The 23,836-nt window shown below is 39.2% G+C and overlaps 2 protein-coding genes across 4 annotated transcripts in view; one reads left to right on the top strand and one right to left on the bottom strand.

Moving 5' to 3' along the window:
* Positions 1 to 16,553, bottom strand: part of LOC126970784 (transmembrane protein 131) — a 48,877-nt gene extending 32,324 nt beyond the window's left edge. The window contains exons 1-7 of the mRNA XM_050816868.1: positions 16,332 to 16,553; positions 14,574 to 14,617; positions 11,593 to 11,811; positions 4,604 to 4,717; positions 3,879 to 4,001; positions 3,183 to 3,346; positions 2,557 to 2,686 (exon numbers count right to left, since the gene is read on the bottom strand). Coding sequence (XP_050672825.1) covers positions 2,557 to 2,686; positions 3,183 to 3,346; positions 3,879 to 4,001; positions 4,604 to 4,717; positions 11,593 to 11,811; positions 14,574 to 14,617; positions 16,332 to 16,425 — 888 coding nt within the window. The 5' untranslated portion in view covers positions 16,426 to 16,553. The remainder of the gene's footprint in view (positions 1 to 2,556; positions 2,687 to 3,182; positions 3,347 to 3,878; positions 4,002 to 4,603; positions 4,718 to 11,592; positions 11,812 to 14,573; positions 14,618 to 16,331) is intronic.
* The window catches only part of LOC126970838 (protein cereblon), a 272,220-nt gene that overhangs the window by 232,993 nt on the left and 15,391 nt on the right, over positions 1 to 23,836 (top strand). For 2 of the 3 annotated variants that reach the window (XM_050816982.1, XM_050816981.1), the window contains exons 1-2: positions 23,349 to 23,482; positions 23,620 to 23,747. The exons of the other annotated variant lie outside the window; for it this stretch is intronic. In XM_050816982.1, the coding sequence (XP_050672939.1) occupies position 23,482; positions 23,620 to 23,747 (129 nt within the window). In that variant the 5' untranslated portion in view covers positions 23,349 to 23,481. Of the gene's footprint in view, positions 1 to 23,348; positions 23,483 to 23,619; positions 23,748 to 23,836 lie in introns of those variants that run through there. 3 annotated transcript variants of the gene reach the window in all.

Here is a 23,836-nt window from a genome sequence, read left to right as displayed (position 1 = left end):
TCTTAGTCGAAGTTGGACTTAGCTAACTTATGTCTTATCGTAGTCTATTAGCTATATATATACATAACTATTGTCCGCATCAGCACTACATGGATGTGATAATCGAAATCTTTTACTAGTTCAAGTCTAAACAATTATTATAAAAGTAAAGTAGTTTCATTTTATAATAATTATGTACTGACATCTTGCCTAAGCCTATTTTGTACTCAACTTTATGATTTTTTTTATTTCATTATTATAACACTAGATTTAAGGGATTGCTTGTAACTAATACTAGTAGGATTCATAAGATACATAATAGCTTTAAGGGTAAATGTATACACTTTGAAAATAAAGACCCAGTCACTGTTCAGACAGTATCTACAAATAAATTTAAATGTTTTATAAAAAAATGGCTCCGTCGTAAATCCTATTACTCCACAGCTGAATATCTAAATTATCGAACGGCCTGGGACTAGATTATGATTATTTTATAGCAATAGCAATGACACTACAACATTGTATATTTTATTTAAAAGAGCGCAAAAAAGGTAATGCTGGGAGAGTTTCTTGCGCCGCTTCTTCGCTCTCAGAGCGACATTTGTTTCCGAAGCGGTAGTGGTATCTAGTATGTTAGGAATGACATCAAGAAGAATTGTAAAGGAATTAATTTTGAGAAAATAAATTCCTTTATGCCTTTCCAAATTTATTAATAAATGGGATAACAGAGGCCAGGTTTATAGTTTCCTTCATTTAAAAATCTAAATGACAAAATTTCAATATACTAATTACAATTTAAACTTACCAAACTGGAACAGAGAGTTATAACTACTAGTCTACACTAAAACTATGGTGCAAATTATCACTGTTTATTATGTAAGACATGTGTAAGACGAGTAATTACAAAGGCGTGCGCTACTTATGGCATTCGTGTGTGGAGTCATTTATTGGTCCCACTGGAAGATCAGCGGTGATTGCGATAGTAATCAGCATTATGCTGAAGTGTGACCAATTTGTGACAAACAATCTAACATATAATTTGTTTTGTTTATGTTTGTTGTGTAAATATGGTGTTTGTTGCAAATAAATATATTTCTATTTCTGTAAAATGTACTCGCACAGTTCGCTACTTTACAACTAGAACAAGAATATATATCGAACAATTATTCATTTGGTATCTTTATATTTAAGCGTTGTAAACAACAATCTATAATATGATTATTTATTGTTTTATACATAATTTCTATTTCAATTTTATGATAGCCCCTTTAAATGACCGTCATTTTTAATTTTACGTTAAAGTTAAGTTAGTCAATGTACAAAGAATGCAATAACTTATTGTCGAACAATAAATCTGATATTATTCAACCAACACAAACGTCTTTACTACTTTAAAAAAAACATATACAGCAGTGACGTTATGGAAAATTGGTTTATTTGGGTGAATTATGTATTATTCATTTTTATTATGATTAAGGTTAAGTAACCCTTGTGTATATTTAATGTCGCCATTGTAGCGTTTGTAATGTTTTTTTTACATTTACTCATGTAATTCAAATATCTAATGCAATAAGATGTAATTATTTTTAGACTTTTGTTACTCTAAGTTTTCTTTGTTATTAAAACAGGGGTCAAAATAGTTTAAATATGTTTTTTATGGAAAAGAAGTTGCGGCTTGAAGTATTGCCGTGCTTTATTTATGACGCCCAGCCTTCTTCGAAGCCAATTTAGATTTGCCCTCCAGATGACTGCGGAATTGGCAATGCTCGAGATTTCGAGACCCAGTATTTCAATACTAGGTGAGGCTTTAAGGGAGGTGTTGTGGAAGAGCGGTGATACGACAAAAAACATTTTTTAATTTAAAACTCACAATGAACAGCAATTCAAACGATTTCGTTCGAATAACAATAAAATTACTTTTGTGCTAAACGTAGGTAGGTACCTACTTAGTTAGTAGTTGCAATTTTTGTACATTAACTAAGTCATCTCGTAAAATGAAAGCGTACATTTACTATTAACTTGACATCATGGCACTCGTATCGCTGGTAAGTCACAGCCATAACACTAGGATAATATCCACGGCCAATATTATGTACATCCGCAGCAACAGGTGTGTCAATAAATGCGTTGCCGGCCTTTAAGGTGGGAGTATGCTTTTTTCTTGAAGGTCCCTAAGTCGTATCTGTTCGGGAAAACCGCAGCCGGTACTTGATTCCACAAAGTGGTTGTGCGAGGCAAGAAATTTCGAACAAAACGCGCGGTTGTGGAATGTCAGACGTCTACGTGATGCGTATGGTACTTTGCACGTAATGTCCGATGGTGGAATTCGGTCGCTGGAATGAACCCGAACAGCTCCTCTGAGCACTCCCCATGATAAATGCGGTAGAAGATGCAGCAAGAACCCACATCTCTACGCAATGCTACAATGTTTATTTCTTGTAATTAATTAGTCTTGTATTATTAAAATATAATATAGTGAGACTGTACAGTCCCCCAGTCAAACCGACTAGACGACTTTGGAGGACAATATATACTTATCAAAATGTATACTATATTCTTTGTAAATAAAAAAAATACCGTGTGCGGTGCATCCCTCGCGCCGCGCGACGTGAGCCGCACCTGCGCTGGTCGCGCGTACTCGCCGGCGGCCGCACCACGTGCTTCCACACACACCACGAGTCCACCGCCCGGGATATTCGCTTTTATACTGCCAAACAAACACAAGTAAATGTAGGATAAACGAAAAAATACCAGCCAACCCTTAGATGATTTATACGCCTAGATAGACCATTGTGAAAACGTCGATAAAAATTCAGTTTAGAGTCAATCTCTATTATGAGCGGTGCCAATAGAAATTTATCAAATCGGGGACAATTCTAGGACAATGGTGTCGGGTCGTGGTGGTCATAGTAAAAACTATCATGTTTTTTTTTCAAAGAATTTTTATTTGTATTTGAAAAGGAAAATGCCATTTATTTTCAAATACATACTTTTATTAGATAGGTAAATGTATATCTGCGTACTTAGCAGGTTATTGACGTCACTTATAATTTTAATTGTAAGCTAACACGTTAAATATGAATAAAATTAAGCTTTTCGGAACATTCGGAAGATTTAGTAGGTTTTCGAAATCCAAGACTATAAGGCCTAATTACTGGACACTCCCAGATTTATGGCAAGCCTAATTGGTATGCGTGACTCACCGCACGTAGGCCGTGGCGCGGCGGGCGTAGGGCGGCGACACCCGCAGCGTCACGAGCGCGCGCGTCTGCCGCGGCGGCACCAACCACGCCGCGCCCGGCGCACTCGCGTCGCCTCCCGCCAGTCGCAGCCGCACCCACGACCCCGACGAGTACACCTCTGTCACCTGCACACAACACGGATACAGACCTCTCCCTGTCGGTCCATACCAGGGGCGTGCCTTGGTTTTATAGCAAGATAGGCACTGTGGAACTAACTAGTCGTAGTTGAGCTTTGGAATTAGCAAATATTGCTTACCGTGGGTATTTATTATCTAGCGTAAGGAAAAATTTTATATGTGGGCGCTCAATAGAAGTTGGTAATAAAATAACGGAACCAAATTAAACTAAATTAACTTTAACACTAGTGCTATATTTATTTAGGTTCATAACGAGGTAGGCACTGCCTATTTGCCTTTATACACGGCCTCTGTTCCATACGTATCAAATTCCAATGGGGTTAGTTTTGGAAAACCAGTGCCACACAGATCATTAAGTATTGTTTTTTGAAGCTTTTGTTTTTAAAATTAAGTTAATATTTGTTTTCATTAACTTATTTTGTTTGAATGTGTGGTAAATAAATTAATTTTCATTTCAAATAATAATTATGTTTGTCAATAGGACTGTTGCCTACAACTTCTGGTGGAACAATGCTAGTACCTGTATGCTCTTGTCCGTGGGATTGTACATGGTCAGCTCGGGCTCGAGGCTCGCATTGGCTGGCACTCGGAGCCCCACCAGCGGCCACACCTCGTACTCGCTCGCCTCGCCTATCGCTGAAACCTATCAAACAAACAAACAAACACACGCTCTATTAAGTTATGTTTTATGGAGTATTATTTTCATTTGGACTGACGCACTAGAAATGTGGTGTTGGAGACGAATGCTACGAGTATCTTGGACACAACGCCGCACAAACGTCTCGATACTTGAAGAACTCAAGGTGAACACTAGAGATAGATATACATGTATAGATGATGATTAATGAGATAAAAAATTAACTAGTAAACTATATTATATATTAGACGAAACGGTGTTAATATATACGGTGTTATTGCAAAAAATTTTCCTGTCAAGCCGCGCACTAAGAGCACATGTCCGCAGTATGAGACGGGACGTTATCGCGAACCCACTCCACTCACCCTGATGTAGGACCCCCGAATGGTCCGAAACTATTCGGTATCCACACCAATAAAACGTGAGGAAAACCCTGCTAATAAATAAAGTTATAATGTCTCACGAAAGTTTTAATAATTTAACAGAAAAACAGATGTGTAATAGAACTTTTTTTTAAAAGTACCTATTCAACACATGTTAAACTTTTTCGTAATAACACCGTACATATGTAAGTTATTTTTATGGCGAAGATTAGATTATTCACATACCGGATACTTGTGAACCCCCAGAGAGGTGTGTATATACAGATGCGCCGACACCAGCCCCTCCTGCCTCCCGAGGTAAACCACGCTGAATGTTGTGTTCCCTTGTGGCGGTACTGACTGGAAATTACATAGCAAATTATTTAACGAAGACACGAAATGAAAGATATGACGGAGAAGAAATCCTATCCTAATCAAATCATTCACCACATCTTGTAAGTCCAAAATTGACCCTTGTGCTCAGTAAATATACAAAATTTACGACCAATTCGAAAAAGGTGAAGTATTTTTGAGATATATCAGGAAAGTAATTGCCGCACATTTACATACTTAATACTTATTTTCATATCGAAATCCTTCCAACATCAAAATAAATTTGCGGATTCTAATACTAGTTTAGATAATCGGAAATATTAACTTCCTATTTTCTCACGTTGCCATATGGCAACGGCATGAGGCCACCGTGTAGTACGCTGTTATGAAGTTAGCGCACAAGACATTAATTTATCTAATAAATGCTAGTGATTGTCAATCAATAGTAAATGTGCAGTACCTACCTTTTCTAGTCTAACTTCAAGACAAGAGGATATTGTCACCTATTATTCATTAGCTGTCTTAAGTGTACATTTTTACATAATAATGGATTTCCGCAAATAACGCCAAATTCAATAAAAAAGCAGCACACAAATGTGGGATTCAAACCCCGCATCGTTCATAAATTTATAACTAATCCCAAAAGTGAGCGATCACTAAAAATACAATTTTGATTCGATTTGAAAAAGCGACATCTCAAGTCAATTTCCTTATATGCATTATGTATATATTGGGGTTGAGCAGGTACTGTAAAGTAGATCCACAACACACACAACCTGAGAGTTGAACAAGACATGAAGATTTATGATCCATGGGCGTTTGGCTCAGTTGGTAAGAGCGCTCGGATGGTAACCGAGAGCCGCGGGTTCGAGTCCCCATCTTTCATAAATTTTGGTTAGAAATTTAATTTTTTATTTATTGAATTAGATAGTTACACAAACAACACATCATTATACAATTAAAATTTTAGCACGTACACAAGGGATTAGTACAATACGACATGTCTTTACAGGTGTAAACAACATTTACAATAGTGCCAAAAAAAGAACAAAGTTGAACAATTATACATAATAAAAATAAGAAATGAAGAGTTAAACAAAAATGATGATAAAAAATGACAAATTACATTTCAATACAATACAATAATTACTTCTTATATTTAACTTACATAACTAGATCTTAATATTTTAATGCAGTCGGTTTTAAATTTATTGATATTAACCATATGAAAAATATCTAAATTACCATTTTTGGCAGTGATATCGTTATAAGAGCTCATTATTCTGTTTAAGGGGGCGTTTTTACCTATATTAGTTCTGTTGATTGTTGGGCTGAAAATATTTTTGATAGGGAAGCCTGGTCTATTTCTAGGGACTGTAAGGATTAAATTTTTAAGACATTCTGGGGATATGATTCTACCATGTATAATTTTATGTAAAGGTGACACATCAGTAATTTTTCGTCTTATCTCCAACGATTTCATATTGAAACGGTCCAGTCTTGTTTTATAGTCTGCACGATTGGGGCAGGTTTTGTCTTCAAAAGCTAGAAAGCGAGAGAAATTAAGTTGGATACGCTCTAAACTTTCAATATGGACATTATATTGAGGATTCCAAACCGGTGAAACGTATTCAAGTGCACTTCGTACGAAAGCATTGTAAAAACAAACAATTGCAAATGGATTTCTGAAATCTTTACAAGTACGTTTAATAAAACCCAGGATTTTCCAAGACTTAAGGATGATGTTATCAATATGATTAATAAAATTTAGTTTTGTGTCAATACGTATACCAAGATCACGAACTAATGATGCCTGTTCCAAAACAACATTATTAACGACGTAAAATGATGCAGTCTCAGTTCGATCGTGATATGTACACATTTCTCCGGATTAAGTATCATTTTATTTACATTACACCAGTTGCAAATTTTATCCAGGTCAGTTTGAAGAAGTTTTATGTCATTCTGAGACTTAATTTCTTTATAAATTTTTAAGTCGTCTGCGAACATAGAACATTTGCTAAATGTAATTTGATCCAAAATATCATTAATAAAAGCGATTAAAAGTACAGGACCAAGATGTGAGCCCTGAGGGATGCCTGATTTAGGAAAAAAGGTATACGAAGTGTATTGCAGTGACCCTCTGCCTTCTGTCTTTTGAATAAGATTGTAAAAAATTTAATAGTTTACCATAAATCCCATAAAATTTTAATTTTGAAAGAAGTATTTCATGGTCCACTTTATCAAAAGCGCTGGAAAGATCTGTGTATATGTAAACAATCTCAGCTTTGTTCTCTACGTCCGAAGAAAGATCCGTTACATAACCTAGAAGGTTACTAAGAGTTGACCTGTGTCTACGGAAACCATGCTGTCCTTTTAATAAATATTGGAGGTATCCCGTCGGGTCCAGCACCTTTACTAACGTCAAGTAATTTTATAGTGTTTTCTATTGCTCGTTCCGTTATGACAATGGTACTAAGTGATAGCTGAGGAAAAGAGTCACCTTTGTCAAGACTAACAGAATTATAGGACGTAGAATAAACAGATAAAAAGTGCTGACCGAAGTAACTACAAATTTCTTCTCCTGTATGAGCTTTATTTTCACTTATACATTTCTGAAGGCATTTTTGGCACACTACTTAGTTGTTGTTTGACAAAAGACCAAAACTATTTAGGATTTTTAAAAATTGCTTTTTCAGTATTATTTATATAATCGGAATAACAAGATGAAATTATGGAATGGACCCGCTTACTACATAATTTTGCTTCTATCTTATCCCTAGGATTTCTATATATATTTTACTTTTGCGAATTCTATCTCTTTCAGCTATTATTTTTATTAAATCACGTGTGAACCACAATGGATATTTAAGGTTATTTTTTTTTATTTATTTATTAGGTTTATTTACAATTATTTAATAATAATACACACAAAACTAGGAACTAAATGTAGTGATTACTTACAAATAAACACAGCATGCACAGAAGTAATTAATTAGTAAGTTAATTTTAGGTTACAAATAAAACATTTTTTTTAAATTAATAAATGAGTTTTACACAGTTACATCAATTTTCCAATTATAACATTATTAAAGATTACCAATGATGCTGCAAATGGTCTTGCGGAATTTGGCTAAGGAATCAGCAAATATATCAATATCAGCTATGCTATAAGAATTTAAAATTTTACATAATCGAGGGACTGCGGAATTGGTACCTAGGATCGTTCGACGAAGTGGAGGACAAAGTGGAGTAATAGGCTTACGTGGAATTCTTACTGGGACTCTTAGACCAAATTTATTTAGCTGTTCGGGACACCGATAAAGCCGTTCAATAGTTTATGAGTAAACATAAGATCCAGAAGTTCTCTATGTTCGTCCAAAGTGGTCATTTTAAAGATGGCCAGCCTTTCTTTGTAAGAAGAAATTTTCTTGGCTTTACCGGCCCTAAATGCCACATGCCACAGAAATCGCTTCTGAATACGTTCCAGTCTTAGGATATGCGTAGCATAGTGAGGACGCCAGACAACTGAACCATACTCCAAGATACTCCTAAAAATGTTACCAAGTAAATTTTTACTTAGTAACATTTTTCCTTATTTAAATTTACACCGTTTATTTCACACCATTGCATAAGTCTTTCTAAGTCCTCCTGAAGAAGCCTACTAAAAAAAAAGACTATAGATTCCCTGATTGATTATCAGGGAATCTATAGTCTTTGCGAATTTTAAGTCATCAGCATATAATATGTACACGGAAGATGTCAAAAAAACAATTGAATATATCGTTAATAAAAATATTAAACAATATGGAACCTAAATGTGAGCCCTGAGGGACGCCAGATGTAATTTGACATACATTAGATTAAAAACCATTAACAACGACAAAGAACGAGCGAGCCTGTAAATATGATTTCAACCAAGTAAGGAGAGAGCCAGTAAATCCATATGCTCGTAATTTACATAAGAGAATATCATGTGGGACAGTATCAAACGCCTTAGTAAAATCGGTATATATTACATCTACTTCCTTACTTTTATCTATTGCATTGATTATAGATTCAGTAAAAGATACCAGATTCGTGCATGTAGATCTAGAACAAGAAAATCCATGTTGACCGGAGGAGAGATAATTCTTCATATGGTTCTGAATCAAAGGATAAACAGCGCATTCAAAAACCTTAGCCAATGTGGACAAAATTGAGATGAGTCTGTCGTAACAGATCTGATTAGTACTACCTGATTTATGTACAGGTACCACCATAGCTGATTTCCATTTATCCGGAAAAGTGCCAGATACCAGTGATTTATTAAAAACAGAACATAATGGTACAGCTAGAGCTGAAGCACAAGATGTGATAAAATGTGGAGATATTCCATCTGGACCTGCACTCTTATTGGGATCAATACCTTTTAAAAGTTTTAGTACTTCTTCACAAGTTATAGTAGGAACTGTAACACAAATACTGTTATCACTGAGGTGTTTTATATATGCGGAAGATTCAACTACAGAGGTATTAGTTTGCTTGTTAGAGTTAAGTGCAAGGGAAAATTGTTTTGCAAATAAGTTGCAAATCGAGATGCCTTCGGACGTTTCTGTAACTCCGTCAGTCATATTAGCCGGGTACAAGCTCAAACCACCCCTTTTTTGTTTAGTAAATGACCAAAATAACTTACTATTTCTAACAATACCTTGTTCGATATTATTAGTATAGAGATTGCAATTCACCCTTGCAAGATGACTAACGCGATCACTGACAAATTTCAAAGCTATTGCATCCATAGGATTCTTCTATAGTTTATAGCGCCACCTAATAGTATATTTTTCTTTAAGAGACTTGACGAGACTACGACTAAACCAGGGGGGAAACTTACTTTTCTTATGTTGAAGTGTAAATGGCACAATTTAAAAATAGTCTCTTGTAAAATATTATAAAAATACGACAACATAGTGTTTACATCCTTAGCTTCCTTAAATATATCATCCCATTGCTGTTTACAAGGTTACGAGTTTTAATTTTCGCTGTAGTTGATTCGATGATGGAGTATAACAATTTATAAAATTTTGCAACAGCAACATTGACATCTTTAATAGGTAAGAAGCTCTGACATCCAATTAATTCTTTTCAACTCTGCAACTACTAGAGAATAGTTTGCTTTTCTAAAACTATAAGTACAAATTTGTTTGTTTATACAATACGAATATGATATATTTGTGTCTATGTCCACATCTAATGCTGGATGGTGAGGATCAAGTTTGCTCAATGGGTTCCCTTGTGGGAGCGTTCTACAGATATACCTTCAAAGTTGCAGAGTATTAAATCTAATAATCTATTGTTCTGATTTCTTACAACATTATACTGAACCAAGTTGTTTAAGGACATAAAATCAATTAAACGGTATCCTAAATTACAATTATAATTAATTGGTAACAAATGAGAGGAGCTGCTATTATCATATTTCCAGTCGATAAATCCCAGATTAAAGTCATCTAAGATGATGATTTCGCTAATTTGTGTAACATATAGCATATTAGCACATCAAGAATCTGCAACGCCTTTTAAGACGTCTGGTTTTGCAGATGTCCTTGGGATTCACTTTCCTGCAAGCGAACCACTCGCTAGTTTGTCTTCTCTTTTATAAAAAAAACTGTTCAAGTGTAAGTCGGAAACCATTCAGACTTCCGTACTAAATATTACACACTATATGTACACGGGTAGTGTACATATAGTGTGTATAAGTAATTTGGCCAATTATGGCGGACATTTAGAACTTCGCTATTTTGTTTCTATTACTTGTTTTAACGGCATTGTACTACACACTTTCAAACAACAACCCTGACTGACAGACAGCGGATTCTTAGGCTCAGACCTACAGAGCGTGCTTAGTATACTATGCTCAGACCTTACTTACGTAAAATTAGCTGAGTGTAAGCTTACCATAATCTGTGACTTCGTTTTTATAGTCATTTCACAGCTGAAATTATGCTGAACTTAAATGAAGTTTGCGTTTCATCACACTCGGCTATGTTTTTTTTGTCCGAGCAAAGTCTAAGTACGCTCTATAGATCCCAGTCTTAGGTATCTTTCCGTTTTTGACCCATCGTATAAGGAGAGTAAAAAGGAGTTTTGCGATCTACGAAAAGGTGGCTATTCTCTAGGTTTTAAATCTATACAATAAACCATACATTATCTAAAATCACCTTTCTCCAATAAGACAACGTCGACGCTCATCAGCCACCAGTAGCAGTGCGTTCGTTGCGACGCAGGAAAAGTTCGAGCTTGACTTCAACAATACACGACAACGTTCGAGCTTTTCCCGCACCGCTACGACGCCTCCACACTTTCTTCTGTTCTTCGCTCTTCAATATTTTGTTGCGTTCATTTTGCGGTTATTGACTATAAATTATTCTCCTACTTGAATAGAATTACGAATTCACTTACGGAGAAACTTATATACTTAATGTTGTATTAGGTAGTTCTTCAAAATTGTAAGAGCTATCAACTCATTTGAATTTCGGGGACAGTTTTCTAATATATAGTATATAGTTATCAGTTAATGTAACGCGGAGAAAATGGCTCGCTTAATTAACTGTAGGTAGGTACTAAATTGTGGTGTAGTCGTAATACCATACCATTACCGAAGAGAATGCAGTTTAGTTGTTACTTCCAATATATTATCATAAGTCTAGAATAATATCGATTCATACGATAACAACTCAAATAGTTTTTTGAATTTTGTTTGAGAACAATTTTCTGAATTACTCTTTGGAACTGAGGTATCATAATATGACCAACCAGTATGGTCGTTTGTCCTCCCCTTTCATTAATATATAACAATAGTTAGAACACTGATTATTTTTTTTATAAAACACAAAATGATTTCGCTGAGAGGGATTTGTTACCTTAGACTCGAAGAAGGACGCGTGAAAGTCTGGCGTGGTCCCGGCGACGGAGGCGAGATGCAGCGTGCTGTTTGCCAAGTTGGTGAGGGTGACGAGGCGGGTGTGAGGCGCCGCCAGAGCTGAAGGACCGAACTGGAGCGCCGGCGGCCACAAAGCCACGCCCTCTATACTGTCTGTGCTGTCGTTGCTCTCGCTTGAGATTGATTCTGCACCCCATTCCTATACAGACATGTTTACATCAACCGAGCTCTTCTATCTTTGCGTCAACGTTCTGTTTGATAAGGTTTTAATAATATCAGTAACACAGATTACATGGTGCTGCTAAGTGAGTCCGTAGGTATATAGCTTGAAGAAAAGTATTAAACATTTGTCTAATACTCTCATAAAACAAAAAGAGAGCTGTTCGTGCTATATATCAGCTTGGTTATAGACAGTCACACAAACAAAAATTTTAAGAAATAAATATTATGTTTGTCCATTGTCAGTACATTTATGAAAATTTACTATATGTTCACAAAAATTGTCACCTTTTTTCTCTTAATAGTGATTAAAATTATTATAACACTAGAAATAAGGGATTCCTTGTAACTAATTCTAGTAGGCTTCATAAGATACCTATAGATAGATACCTATATATACACTTTTATAATGTCCCAGTCACTGTTCAGGCATTATCTATAATTAAATTTAAATGTTTTATTAAAAATTGTCTCTGTCGTAAATCCTACTACTCCACAGCTCCACAGAATATCTAAGTGATTGGACAGCCTGGGACAATTATGATTATTTTATAGCAATAACAGAATGACAGTATAATATTGTATATTTTATTAAAAATAGCTCAAAATATAATGTTGCGAGAGTTTCTTGCGCCGCTTTTTCTCTCTCAGAGTGCTATTTGTATCCCAAGTGGTGGTAGCATTAGAAATTACATTAAAAAGAATTGTAAAGTAATAAATTTTGAGAAAATAAATGCCTTTTATGCATTTTTATGCCTTTATGGCTTTTAAGAAAACATTTATCTAGTTATGAGCCTGATAATAAATTTTGTGTTTGTGGTGTTTGTGGTATTTGTGGTTAGAGATACTATATTCATCATGCACTTGTACAGACTGTGTTCTGGTTTAAAGGGTGTGCCACTACAATTAATTACTTCGTAATGACAAATAATATTTTGACTCATTGCATCTGCAGTCTGAAAAGGAGATCTAGAAAGGTCTTGAAACATTGGGGTTAAAAAATCTCATGTAAAAACAGTTACAATTACATGTGTTTTAATCCTACAAAAAGTGTTTCATTTAAATGTGTAACACTTGCATTAATTTAAGATATTATTACAGGTTTAAAAGCCATTTCATTGCTAAGATTCACCTTTCTCACTCATGTCATAACCGGTCAAAGTCCTTTTAAAGAACATCTGTTCCATAGAGTCACCAACAGACACCTACCACAGGGCATGGTTAGGGACATCTTTCTGAACCTGAATGCAGGGCTGAGCCAACATACAAAGCCAAGCACCTTTGGTCACCAAGGATTCAACACAAAGTCATTGGTGATATACCTTACTTGGTGACCGACCCAGTAAGATCTATCTCCCACACTGTGTTTTCTGTATACCAATAATATGTTGGACATCTCCAACATACATTGCTATGCAGACGACAGCACTGGTGATGCCGAATACATGGGCCATGCAGGTCTCTCTCGGGAAATCGTTGAGCAGTGCCAGGAGAAACTTGTGTCTTCTATCGAGTCCTCTCTTGAGAAGGTGGCGCAATGGCGTAAATTGAACCTTGTCCAATTTTACCCCCAGAAGACTCCAGTTTGCGAGTTTACCACTAAAAAAACCCCCATTTGTGTTATCACCACTCTTCGACAACACTTCCCTTAAAGCCTCGCCTAGGATCGGAATACTGGGTCTCGAAATCTCGAGCGATTGCCAATTTCGTGGCCATCTGGAGGGCAAAGCCAAATTGGCTGTGAAGAAACTGGGCGTCATAAATAGAGCACGGCAATACTTCAAGCTGGCCCACATTCTAGCGCTCTACAAAGCGCAGGTCCGGCCACATATGGAGTCTTGCTGTCATCTCTAGTCTGGCGCACTCCAGTATCAGCTCGACCCATTTAACCGCGTTCAACGTAGAGCAGCTCGAATTGTCGGGGACTCAGTACTCTGTGAACGGCTGGATCACTTGGCGTTGCATAGAGATGTCGCTTCATTGTGTGTCTTCTACCGCATTAATCACGGGGAGTGTTCCGAAGAGCTGTTTAACCTGATTCCTGCCGCCAATTCGGACACCTTCGCAGGACAAGTTAGGATATCATCCCCACCATTTGGGTGAGTGTCCTCCACAATGATGTTTTCAAGGAGCTTTCTTCCACGCACTACAAAGCTGTGGAATGAACTTTCTTGTGCGGTGTTTCCGGGACGATACGACATGGGTACCTTCAAAAAAACCGCATACACCTTCCTTAAAGGCCCGCAAGGCTCCTGTGATTCCTCTGGTGTTATAAGAGATTGTGGGTGGCGGTGATTGGTGTGGTTTTTTTTTCTGTGTTGCAGCATACACATGTGATATATGTCAGCATCATCTAGACTGGGTATTCAGGTTTTCTTCAGTAATGTTATCTGCATCTCGGTATAAATTTAGCCTTATTTTTAATATAATCAACTTGTACATATAAATGCAGCGAATATTTAACCATAAGTAGAAGCCATGAACATATAACAAAAGTTTGTACTGGTGATAATTTCAGTAATGTATATTTCCTGTTAACAAAATAGTAGATCATGGTTAAACTAAAAACCCTCAAGTTTCATGCAGCATTTCATTATAGGTTTTTTGTCTTGTACAAAACCATTAATAATGTTAGAATTTGTAGTTTTTACAACTGTCAAGTATTATAATGTGATAAACAAGACATTAATAGTAATGTCTTGTTTATCACATTAAAATACTAGACAGTAATGATATACTTACTTGAAAACCAATATTATCTGCTATGGAGTCATGGATTGTAGCACCTGAAACAAAAAGGTAACAAATATAATTTAATGTTTTATGGTGTGCTAAGAAGACATTTTATAATATGGAGCTTGGTACCTTACTATAGAATTGTAAATAAAAGTTTGAACATAGTGAGTGTTTTATGGTGTATGCACACTGTACACTACTATGTCATTTTTCAAATATACCAGGGAAAATGTAGAACATTTTATTAACTTCATTTCTAAAGGGATAATTTCCCCTGTCAGTTAAGCACAAACTCGTCAACATGTGTGTTCTGCCCATCCTAACTAATGGTGCACAGACATGGTCACTTATAGAAAATCAGAAGTCCACACTCCGGTTTGTCAGCTAGTTATGGAATGCAGGATTCTAGGAGTCAGGCTGTTAATCACATTAGAAATACGGAACTGAGCTCCAGAACTGGCATTGTTGATTTGGAAGAAAAAACCTCACAGGTAAAGAGTAGCTGGGCTGGGCATATATGTTGAATGCACAAACACTGATGGACACAGGTTGTCACACATTGGGAGGCTCAGGACAGGACACTCAAAGAAGTCAAGGCAAACCCAGAAAAAGATGGTGTGACAATCTGGGTGCCTAACATAAGACCTGGTCAGGGCTGGCACAGGACCATGATAAATGGAGTAATACAGGGGAGGCCTTTGAGCAGCAGTGGGATAGAAAAAAATTGATAAATTTGGATGGTTAGATATTAAGTCAGAGGAAATATACATTATTTGATGTTTTGTTAATCTTCTTTAATTATTATGCAATAAAATAATAATAAAAAACTTGCAGGGTTTGCATGCAAAAAAAAACTGACAAACAACTTTTGAACAGTTTTATGCTGAAATAAACCAATAAGATGAACAGACCCCAGGAGTGAAGTACTCAGACACATGTCACAGCTAGGCCAGGAACCAGCAGTGGAGCTATCAACAGTTGAGTCGATATATGCTTTTATTGATAATATTCAGTGTTTATATATAAGAATGAATCATAATTTACTTTATTAAATTAAATTATATAATAATACTAGCTGTCCCAGGAAACATTGTATTGCCGATATTAAAATCGCGATACAAAAGTAACTGTTGATCGTAGATGGGTGAAAATTTGAAGTTGTATGTATTTTTAATGCTGACTCATTTCACTTCATCAAACAAATTTAAAAAAAAATGTCAAAAAAATTATGTCAAATAAATTTGGCGTAGACCACCCTTAACATTTAAGGGGATGAAAAATAGATGTTGTCCGATTCTCAGACCTACCCAACATGCACACAAAATTTCGAAGGAGTTTAACTACAAACACCGCGACATGAGAATTTTATATATTAGATAATATAATCCCGTGCATACTAAAAAGATTGAAAATTTTTTTTTTAGAAAATTTTACATTTTACAAGCATGAAAACATATAGACTATAGAGAGTGCATCTATTTGCATAAAATGAAATAAGACTACACTTTTGGCAAAACGAAATGCCGGTATTCCAAATTAAACGACTGCAACAAACAAATAAATATAAATAGAAATGTAATAGTACCTACTCTCAACCAAAAATAACATTTGATTTCATTTAACAGTTAATTATAAACGAGAATAATTGTATGATAATTTTATTTTTGGAACTGCGAAATACTTAACTTATAAAACGAATAATAATTTGGAAACAGAAGCGTTATCTTTGTAAGGACTTTAGAATAATATAGAAATCGATTTTACCATGGCTCTTTCCCTGAGCTGTCAGTTTAGTGTTGAGGGAAATATCCAACAATGTCAATGAAAATACGTAACACCACAAAAATTTCCCATACATTTTAACGCAATTTAATGTACATCAAATACTTTTAATTCACATTTCATTAAAGCATTCGTTCATAAAAGTTAAACTGGTATTGAACTCTCGTAAAACAATCACAAAATCACAGGTTGCGCATTCTATGGCATTAGAGGTAATTTTAATTTGACATTGGCACTTGACGAATCTTGGGGTAGGTACTTTGTAAAGCATTGACCACAGGGTCTTCAGCTTCCAAAACACATAATCAAACTAGAACAAAAAATTTCAATTTAGGGGTCTATAAGAATAGATAACTTAAGCAAATTATGTAATTAAAACATGGTTGTGGTAAAATAATAAAAATAACGTATATAATTTAAATATAAAAATGACTGCCTTAATTAGTGTCGTGTGGTCTCGTGCTGCAACGGTCGTTTAAAGCGATTGTTATAAATTATAGACTAACTATTGAATTTAAGACAGTATTACAGGATGATGTTGCTTACCAAATTATTTTAGGTAAGTATCTAAGTATACAACTCAGAGCCCGTTGCAGAGTCTCTAAATATTTTTTTAAAGATTTATTATTAGGGGTTAAGCTGGAAACCTTAATGTCGCGCGGTCGTCATAACACAAAACTCACCGTAAAATTTAATAATATCAAACGACATCAAATTTATTTAATTAGGTCAAGAAACAATACATAACTATAAACCGTTCCGTTATCAGACTGCGAATGGCATGTCCATATGTATAGAACGTCATTGGGTATTAAACTCGAAACAGGTAAGACACAACTTGGTGGCAAGATGTCCTCAACGAGACGACCAATCACCACTTCTATGAAATCTGGATGTTATGATGATGTTGGATTACCTGCGGTGCTATTCCCTTTATTTCAAAATCGTTGACGTTAAGTTCCGATTATATCCAGCGTTGCTCTAGATTCGTATTGTCCTATCATTTCCCTACAACGTTAACTATTATAAATTGGAGTCGAGAGTCAAAGTCATTTGAACGAAATCCTTCGTCACGTAGCTACCAATATTGTTCTACCAAATCTAAAATATTTCTACTGCTATTAAATTGATTTTATCGCTATTAAATGAAGTTTTAAGTTGTACAACAATAAGTTGTTGCTAAAATTTTGCAGAATACGCATCTCTCCACAGCTGACGTTCGATCTTGTTACGAGAAGTTAAGGTAAGAAGAAGGGAAGAGAATGTAGGTGCGTAGAGTTCGATTCAGGCAGGCAACGCGAGCACACGTGCCGCGTTATCTGTCCTCCTTCGAATATTTTATTACCTGCGTTATCGCACTATCTGCTCAGGCCACCTGGGCTAGCTATTGTTGTCGCGTGCCATTGTTCGGGACTCTTTGAGTCTCGCACCTGTTACGTTCCTTCGCGGAACGTAGCTTAGTTATAATAAGTGTTAATTACCCGGTTTTACGATCGTGTTAGTTAGCACCTGTGCTGTGTTTCGCGATTCTGCACGCTAATCGTGTGTGTTGTGAGTGTTGCAGATCGTGCCGTGTGTGTCTTCTCCGTGGGGGCCTGCACAGCGTACATCGGGGTTCCGGCCCAGCCAGTCTACATCCAGCAAAGCTAAGTCTTAGGCTTAATTATTATTATTAATTTCTTTTAATTTTTGTATATTTCATTATTATTAATAGTATTTTATTAATGTGCAAGTGTACAACAAAAGTATAGTTGTCCACTTTATCATTATATTCCCCCTCTGCCTGACTCGGGCAGCGGGGGTTGTCACCCGCTCAACTTATTAACAACAACCATGGCTTCACCAATGGTTCCCGACGAGGGCTTCTTCAGCGCTCTCTTAGATAGATTATTTACGGAGAAGATCGCTCCATTAATGAAGATATCTATAGATGAGTCAGTGGATGCCGCTATTAAAGCGAAATCCAAAAAATACAAATCATCATCCGACGTTTCGAGTTCCGACGGGGAATCCGAAATGGATATAGGTAATGCGTCCGACGCAAGTTCCGTGGCCTCGGTCAAACCGAGGAAAGTGATCACCCGATCAGCCCGTCCGCCTGTCCTTCAGGCGTACTTTGACGCGCAGGCGACCCCTAAGGTCCCTGCGGTCAGTCCTGACCGCACGGTAGCCCCTCAGGCTTCCAGTGCTTCACCGGCCCGGCCGGAAACCGCTCTACCGTCGAGAGCGGAGAGTGTCGCGTCGGATGCTGACGGCTTCATTACCGTCAGTCGTAAGAAGAAGCGCGGTCGTGAATCGCCTTCTCTGGATATCACACCCGCGAAGAAAGCCGCGGCCACGACTGGCTCCGCTCCCGCGTCCGCGCCCGCGCCCGCTAAAGCCCGCGTACCGCCTCCGACCAAGCGCCCGCCTCCTATTTTTATAGGGGACCGAGGCCGATGGTTAACCGTCAAAAACAGGATCCCGAAGACGCTCTCCTTCCAGGCGAGGGCGTACCAATCTCTAATCAAACTAGAGACCAGGGAGGTAGCGGACCACCGCGCCCTGACATCTCTTCTTAGAGAGCTGAGTGTGGGTTTCCACACGTACGCCCTGCCCGAGGAGAAGCGTCTGAGGGTCGTTATTAGAAACGTCCCCAAAGAATTAGACGAGGCCGACATTCTGTCGGACCTCAAAGAGCAGGGTTACCCCGCACACGAGGTGCACCGTATGCGCGGAACCAACAATAAACAACCATTTAACATGGTTCTCGTAGTCCTCGACCTCACGCAAGAGGGAAAGGAAATATTCAATATAAAATCGGTTTGTTCCCTTCAGGGCATCCGTACCGAAGCTCCTCGCAACCGCGGGGGGCCCGGTCAGTGCCACAGATGCCAATTATACGGGCACTCGGCACGAAATTGCGAACACACCCCGAGGTGTGTGAAGTGCCTCGGGAAACACGGCACGCCAGAGTGCCCTCGACCAGCGCAATGCGCGGAGCCCCCGGCCTGCGTCTTGTGCGGGGAGAAGGGGCACCCCGCGAGCTATCGCGGGTGTCCCAAGGCACCCAAACACAAGCGTCACCCAGGGCGCCGCCAGCCGCAAGGCAGAGCAGAGAAGGTGGAGTTCACTCCAACCTTCAAACCTGCGCCGCCTCCAAAGGTAAACGCCTGGGCGAGGTCTCCTCCGGCTGCCAACGCTGCCACAGAGGCCACTCTCGCGGCCCCCGCGCCCCTCCGGCCTCCGCTAGCGTCCCGCCCGGCGGCGTCGGTCCCGCGACCGAGGCCCCCGGCGCCCGCGTCCGCGGCAACAGGTAGCAAAGGCGGCAGCACCTTTGCTTTCATGTTCGAACTGTCAGAGATGTTCGACATTGACGAAATAACAGCCCTGGCCAGCAGGCTCGATGCTGTCCGGGAAGACCCGCCGTCGCTCCTGCAAGTTATGGCAGACAACGGCAAAATATTCCGTGCCCTCACCGAAATAGGGCTAAAGTATAAAAACAACATTCGCGATGCCTAATAACGTAAGCGGACGGGTCAAACCACATACGCTCCGTATAGCGTATTTTAACGCCCAAGGCCTTAAGCCTCAACTAGACTTGGTGAAGGAGTTCGCTCACGAACATCAATTAGACCTATTCTTAGTGCAAGAGACATTTTTAAAACCACGTATACGCGATCCGCGTATCGCTAATTATAACTTAGTTAGGAATGATCGCACCACCCGTATGGGCGGCACCCTCATTTATTTTAAAAGGTCTCTACACTGTATACCTATAGATCCTCCGGTCCTCACTAACATCGAGGCCTCTGCCATCCGGGTCAGTATGGCGAATCACCAGCCGATCACTGTTATTTCAGCTTATCTTCCGCCGAACAAACAAATATTAGACACAGATATAGAAGCATTACTCGGCCACGGGGCCGCAGTCATAGTGGGCGGCGATCTTAACGCCAAACACTCCAGCTGGAACAGTAGAGCCACAAATAGAAACGGAATTTTATTAAACTCTCTCACAGACACGCGGAACTTTTCAGTAATAGCACCCGACGAACCAACACGTTATCCGGATAACGTCGCGCACCGACCCGACATTCTAGACGTTGCGTTACTTAAAAACGTAACGCTCAATGTAAATTCAATCGAGGTTCTTCACGAATTAGAGTCAGACCACCGGCCCGTCGTCCTAAATCTAGGCCCACCGGTTAACTTTCAACCACCGACGAAAACAGTGATCGACTGGCAACGGCTGGAAAAGGATCTCGAGTCTATCAAGTCCGATGACCTTGACCGTATACCGGACGTCATCGACTCGGTCGACACGGCTCACAGTGCTATCTCTCATGTGACGTCACACATACAGAGTAGGATCAAGGCCTGCTCCAGGCAGGTTCCGGCGATGCAACCGCATCGCCTAAACCTGCCTCCAGAGGTCAGGAACTTACTCACACAGAAGCACAGAGCCACTAGACTTTACGACAGGTATCCGTCGGTCGAGAATAGGCGCCACCTCCGCTACCTACAGCGGGTGGTACGGGAACGTATCGCGGAACTCCGCGGCGAACGTTGGGACCGCTTGCTCGGCAACCTTAAGCCATCACATGTGGCTTTCTGGAAGCTGCCTCGCGCGTTCAAACAGGAGCCGCCCACTGTCATGCCTCCTTTGGACAGACCGGGACTGCAGCCGGCGCTCGATGACGATGAGAAGGCTGAATGCCTCGCCGATAGTCTCGAGAGTCAGTGCTCTCCAAATGCAGCAGCCGACCCGACACACGTTGACGAAGTTCATCGTGAAGTTGAACGTCGCTCCGCTCTGAGCCCTTCAGGCGACGTAATAAAACCCACCTCTTACGAAGAGGTGAAACTAATAATTAAGGAGCTTCACTCCAAGAAGGCCCCGGGGCCCGACACTATAAACAATAGGGTTCTTAAAATCCTACCCTCGACTCTTATTACTTTATTGGTTACCATTTTTAATATTCTATTGTCTAATAGCGCGTTCCCCGAACAATGGAAGGATTCCATTGTTATCGGTATCCCAAAACCCAATAAACCTAAAGCTAATCCGAGTAGCTATAGGCCTATTAGCTTAATTAACTCGATCGGGAAACTTTACGAAAGATTAATTCTCGCGCGTCTTAATCATTACATCGCGGAGCTTAACCTGATACCCGACATACAGTTCGGATTCAGAACCGCTCACTCGTGTCCCCAGCAGGCTCACCGACTCACCGAGTACATTCTCATACGACGTCAATTTCACGCTACCACGGCAGCCGTGTTTTTCGATGTCGCGAAGGCCTTCGACAAGGTATGGCACAACGGCTTAGTATTCAAGCTGTATCAACTGGGAGTGCCAGACAGGCTCGTGCGCATCATTCGAGCCTACCTTACCGATCGCTCCTTCCGATATCGAGTAGAGGGCACCCTATCCTCACCCAGACCCATCAGGTCTGGCGTGCCACAGGGCTCGGTCCTCTCTCCCACTCTTTTCTCGCTCTTCACGAGCGACATTCCCAAGTTTCCGAGTGTCCAGCTCGCTCAGTATGCTGACGACACGGCACTCTACTTCGGCTCCAACCGCTCAACCTTGAGCAAGAACATTAAAGTGCTTCAAGCCGCCGTCGATGAACTAGGCAACTGGTTCAGAAAATGGCGGATTGAAGTGAACCCCACCAAGAGTGCAGCGGTACTCTTCGGTAACGCGAATAGCATCCGCGCTAAAAAACAACCGACTGACGTTATTAAACTGTATGAAACACCCATACCGTGGGTGAAGGATTACAAATACTTAGGAGTCACGTTCAACAGCAATATGAACTTCAAGAAACATATTGATACGGTATGCAATAGAGCCAGATTTGTCCTCAGTCGCCTTTATCCACTTGTGTGTGGGCGAAGCAAACTTCCGCTCAAACACAAAGTGACGCTGTACAAAACCATCGTACGGCCCATACTGTCATACGCAAGCGTCGTTTTCGCGCACACCCGACCGAGCTACTTACGTCGTTTGCAAGTAGTTCAAAATAAATTCACGCGCATGGCAACCGGAGCCCCGTGGTTCATCCGAAACGTTGACCTTCACCGCGACCTAGAGCTTCCGACAATAGCTCAACACTTTAAAGAGATCTCGCGACGCTTCTTTGACAAGGCGCCTAACCATCCCAACATCTTGGTTAGGAAGGCATGCGGGTACACCCCCCTTCACCATAGTCTCAACCCAATAAGACGTCCCAGACACGTAACGGTAGACCCGGATGACGACATCACCATCGCGAACGCGACACCCACACAAACTCCGACACAGACACGCACACACCGCCTTCGCAGGCGTAGGCGCGGTCAACCACCGCAAACCACTGGCACCCTAGATACACCACACATTCCTTTGATACCCGACGAGACGTTAGTCCTCGTCCTGTAATCGCTTCACTACACTCACTCACACACGGAATGACTGACGGACTGACATACACCACTTACACAATCACAAACACACTCAACAAACAGACACAAACACAAACATACATGCACACAAACATTTACACTACGTACATACATACAAACACACATACTTGCAATCATAAACACATACATACACACTTACATACATTACACAAAACATCACCACACTCGCCGGCGAGTGTGCTCTTATCACCTTTTCATCTTCCATCTTCATTTCATCTTCATTTTCATTCTCTCTCCTTCCCACAAGCACACAGCCGGTCCGATTGTGATGAAGTTACATTCCGATTCCGATAGGGAAATCGTTTGATGCGTATCCTCACATAACATGTACGAAGTACGAACTATCTCTCCACACGTGGAAGGTTCGACGTACGTTGGAGTGTTGGACGACTGTACGGAGTAATATTTGGATGTACATTTGACAACATTATTTTTATTTTTGTATACTTGTTGCCAAAGGAGTTTTATTATATTTTATTATTATTGACTTAAAGGTCTTAGTTACCAGTTCATAAAATCCAAAAAAAAAATCATTTATTATTGTTCTGTCAAAGACGTTCTGTGATGAAGAGTTTTTATTTTGGATAACTTATTATTGTCATTTAAAATATTATTACGCTCTATTGTTAATTATTCGTAGCATTTTCAAAGGAAAGAGGGAATATAATTTTCATCAAGTAATAGTGCGTATTAAATTTATATATATAAAACCTGTACTGTTAATTTAATGACTACCCAATAAAGTGTAGATTTCCTTATTTATTTTTATATTCGAATATTTCGTATTCTATATGTGAATTTGAAGAATATATTTTTTTAGTGTCCTCTGAAGATGAAGAATATAGTTCTGGAGCTGGAGACGCTGATGAGAACGTCCCCATTGAGCAAACGAATGAAGAATCAGATGCAGAGGAACACTTTGATATAACCCTTGCAGCTTCACATTCCGTAAGATAAAAAAGTATTTTTAAGTATTGTTAGCAATATGTCGATCTTTATAATTAGAATTCGTTTAGATATGTTACAGCGACGATAAT

The sequence above is a fragment of the Leptidea sinapis genome, chromosome 22 (genome assembly GCF_905404315.1).
Source record: "Leptidea sinapis chromosome 22, ilLepSina1.1, whole genome shotgun sequence".
In the NCBI taxonomy this organism is placed as follows: domain Eukaryota; kingdom Metazoa; phylum Arthropoda; class Insecta; order Lepidoptera; family Pieridae; genus Leptidea; species Leptidea sinapis.
This window is presented reverse-complemented; position numbering and strand designations above follow the sequence as displayed.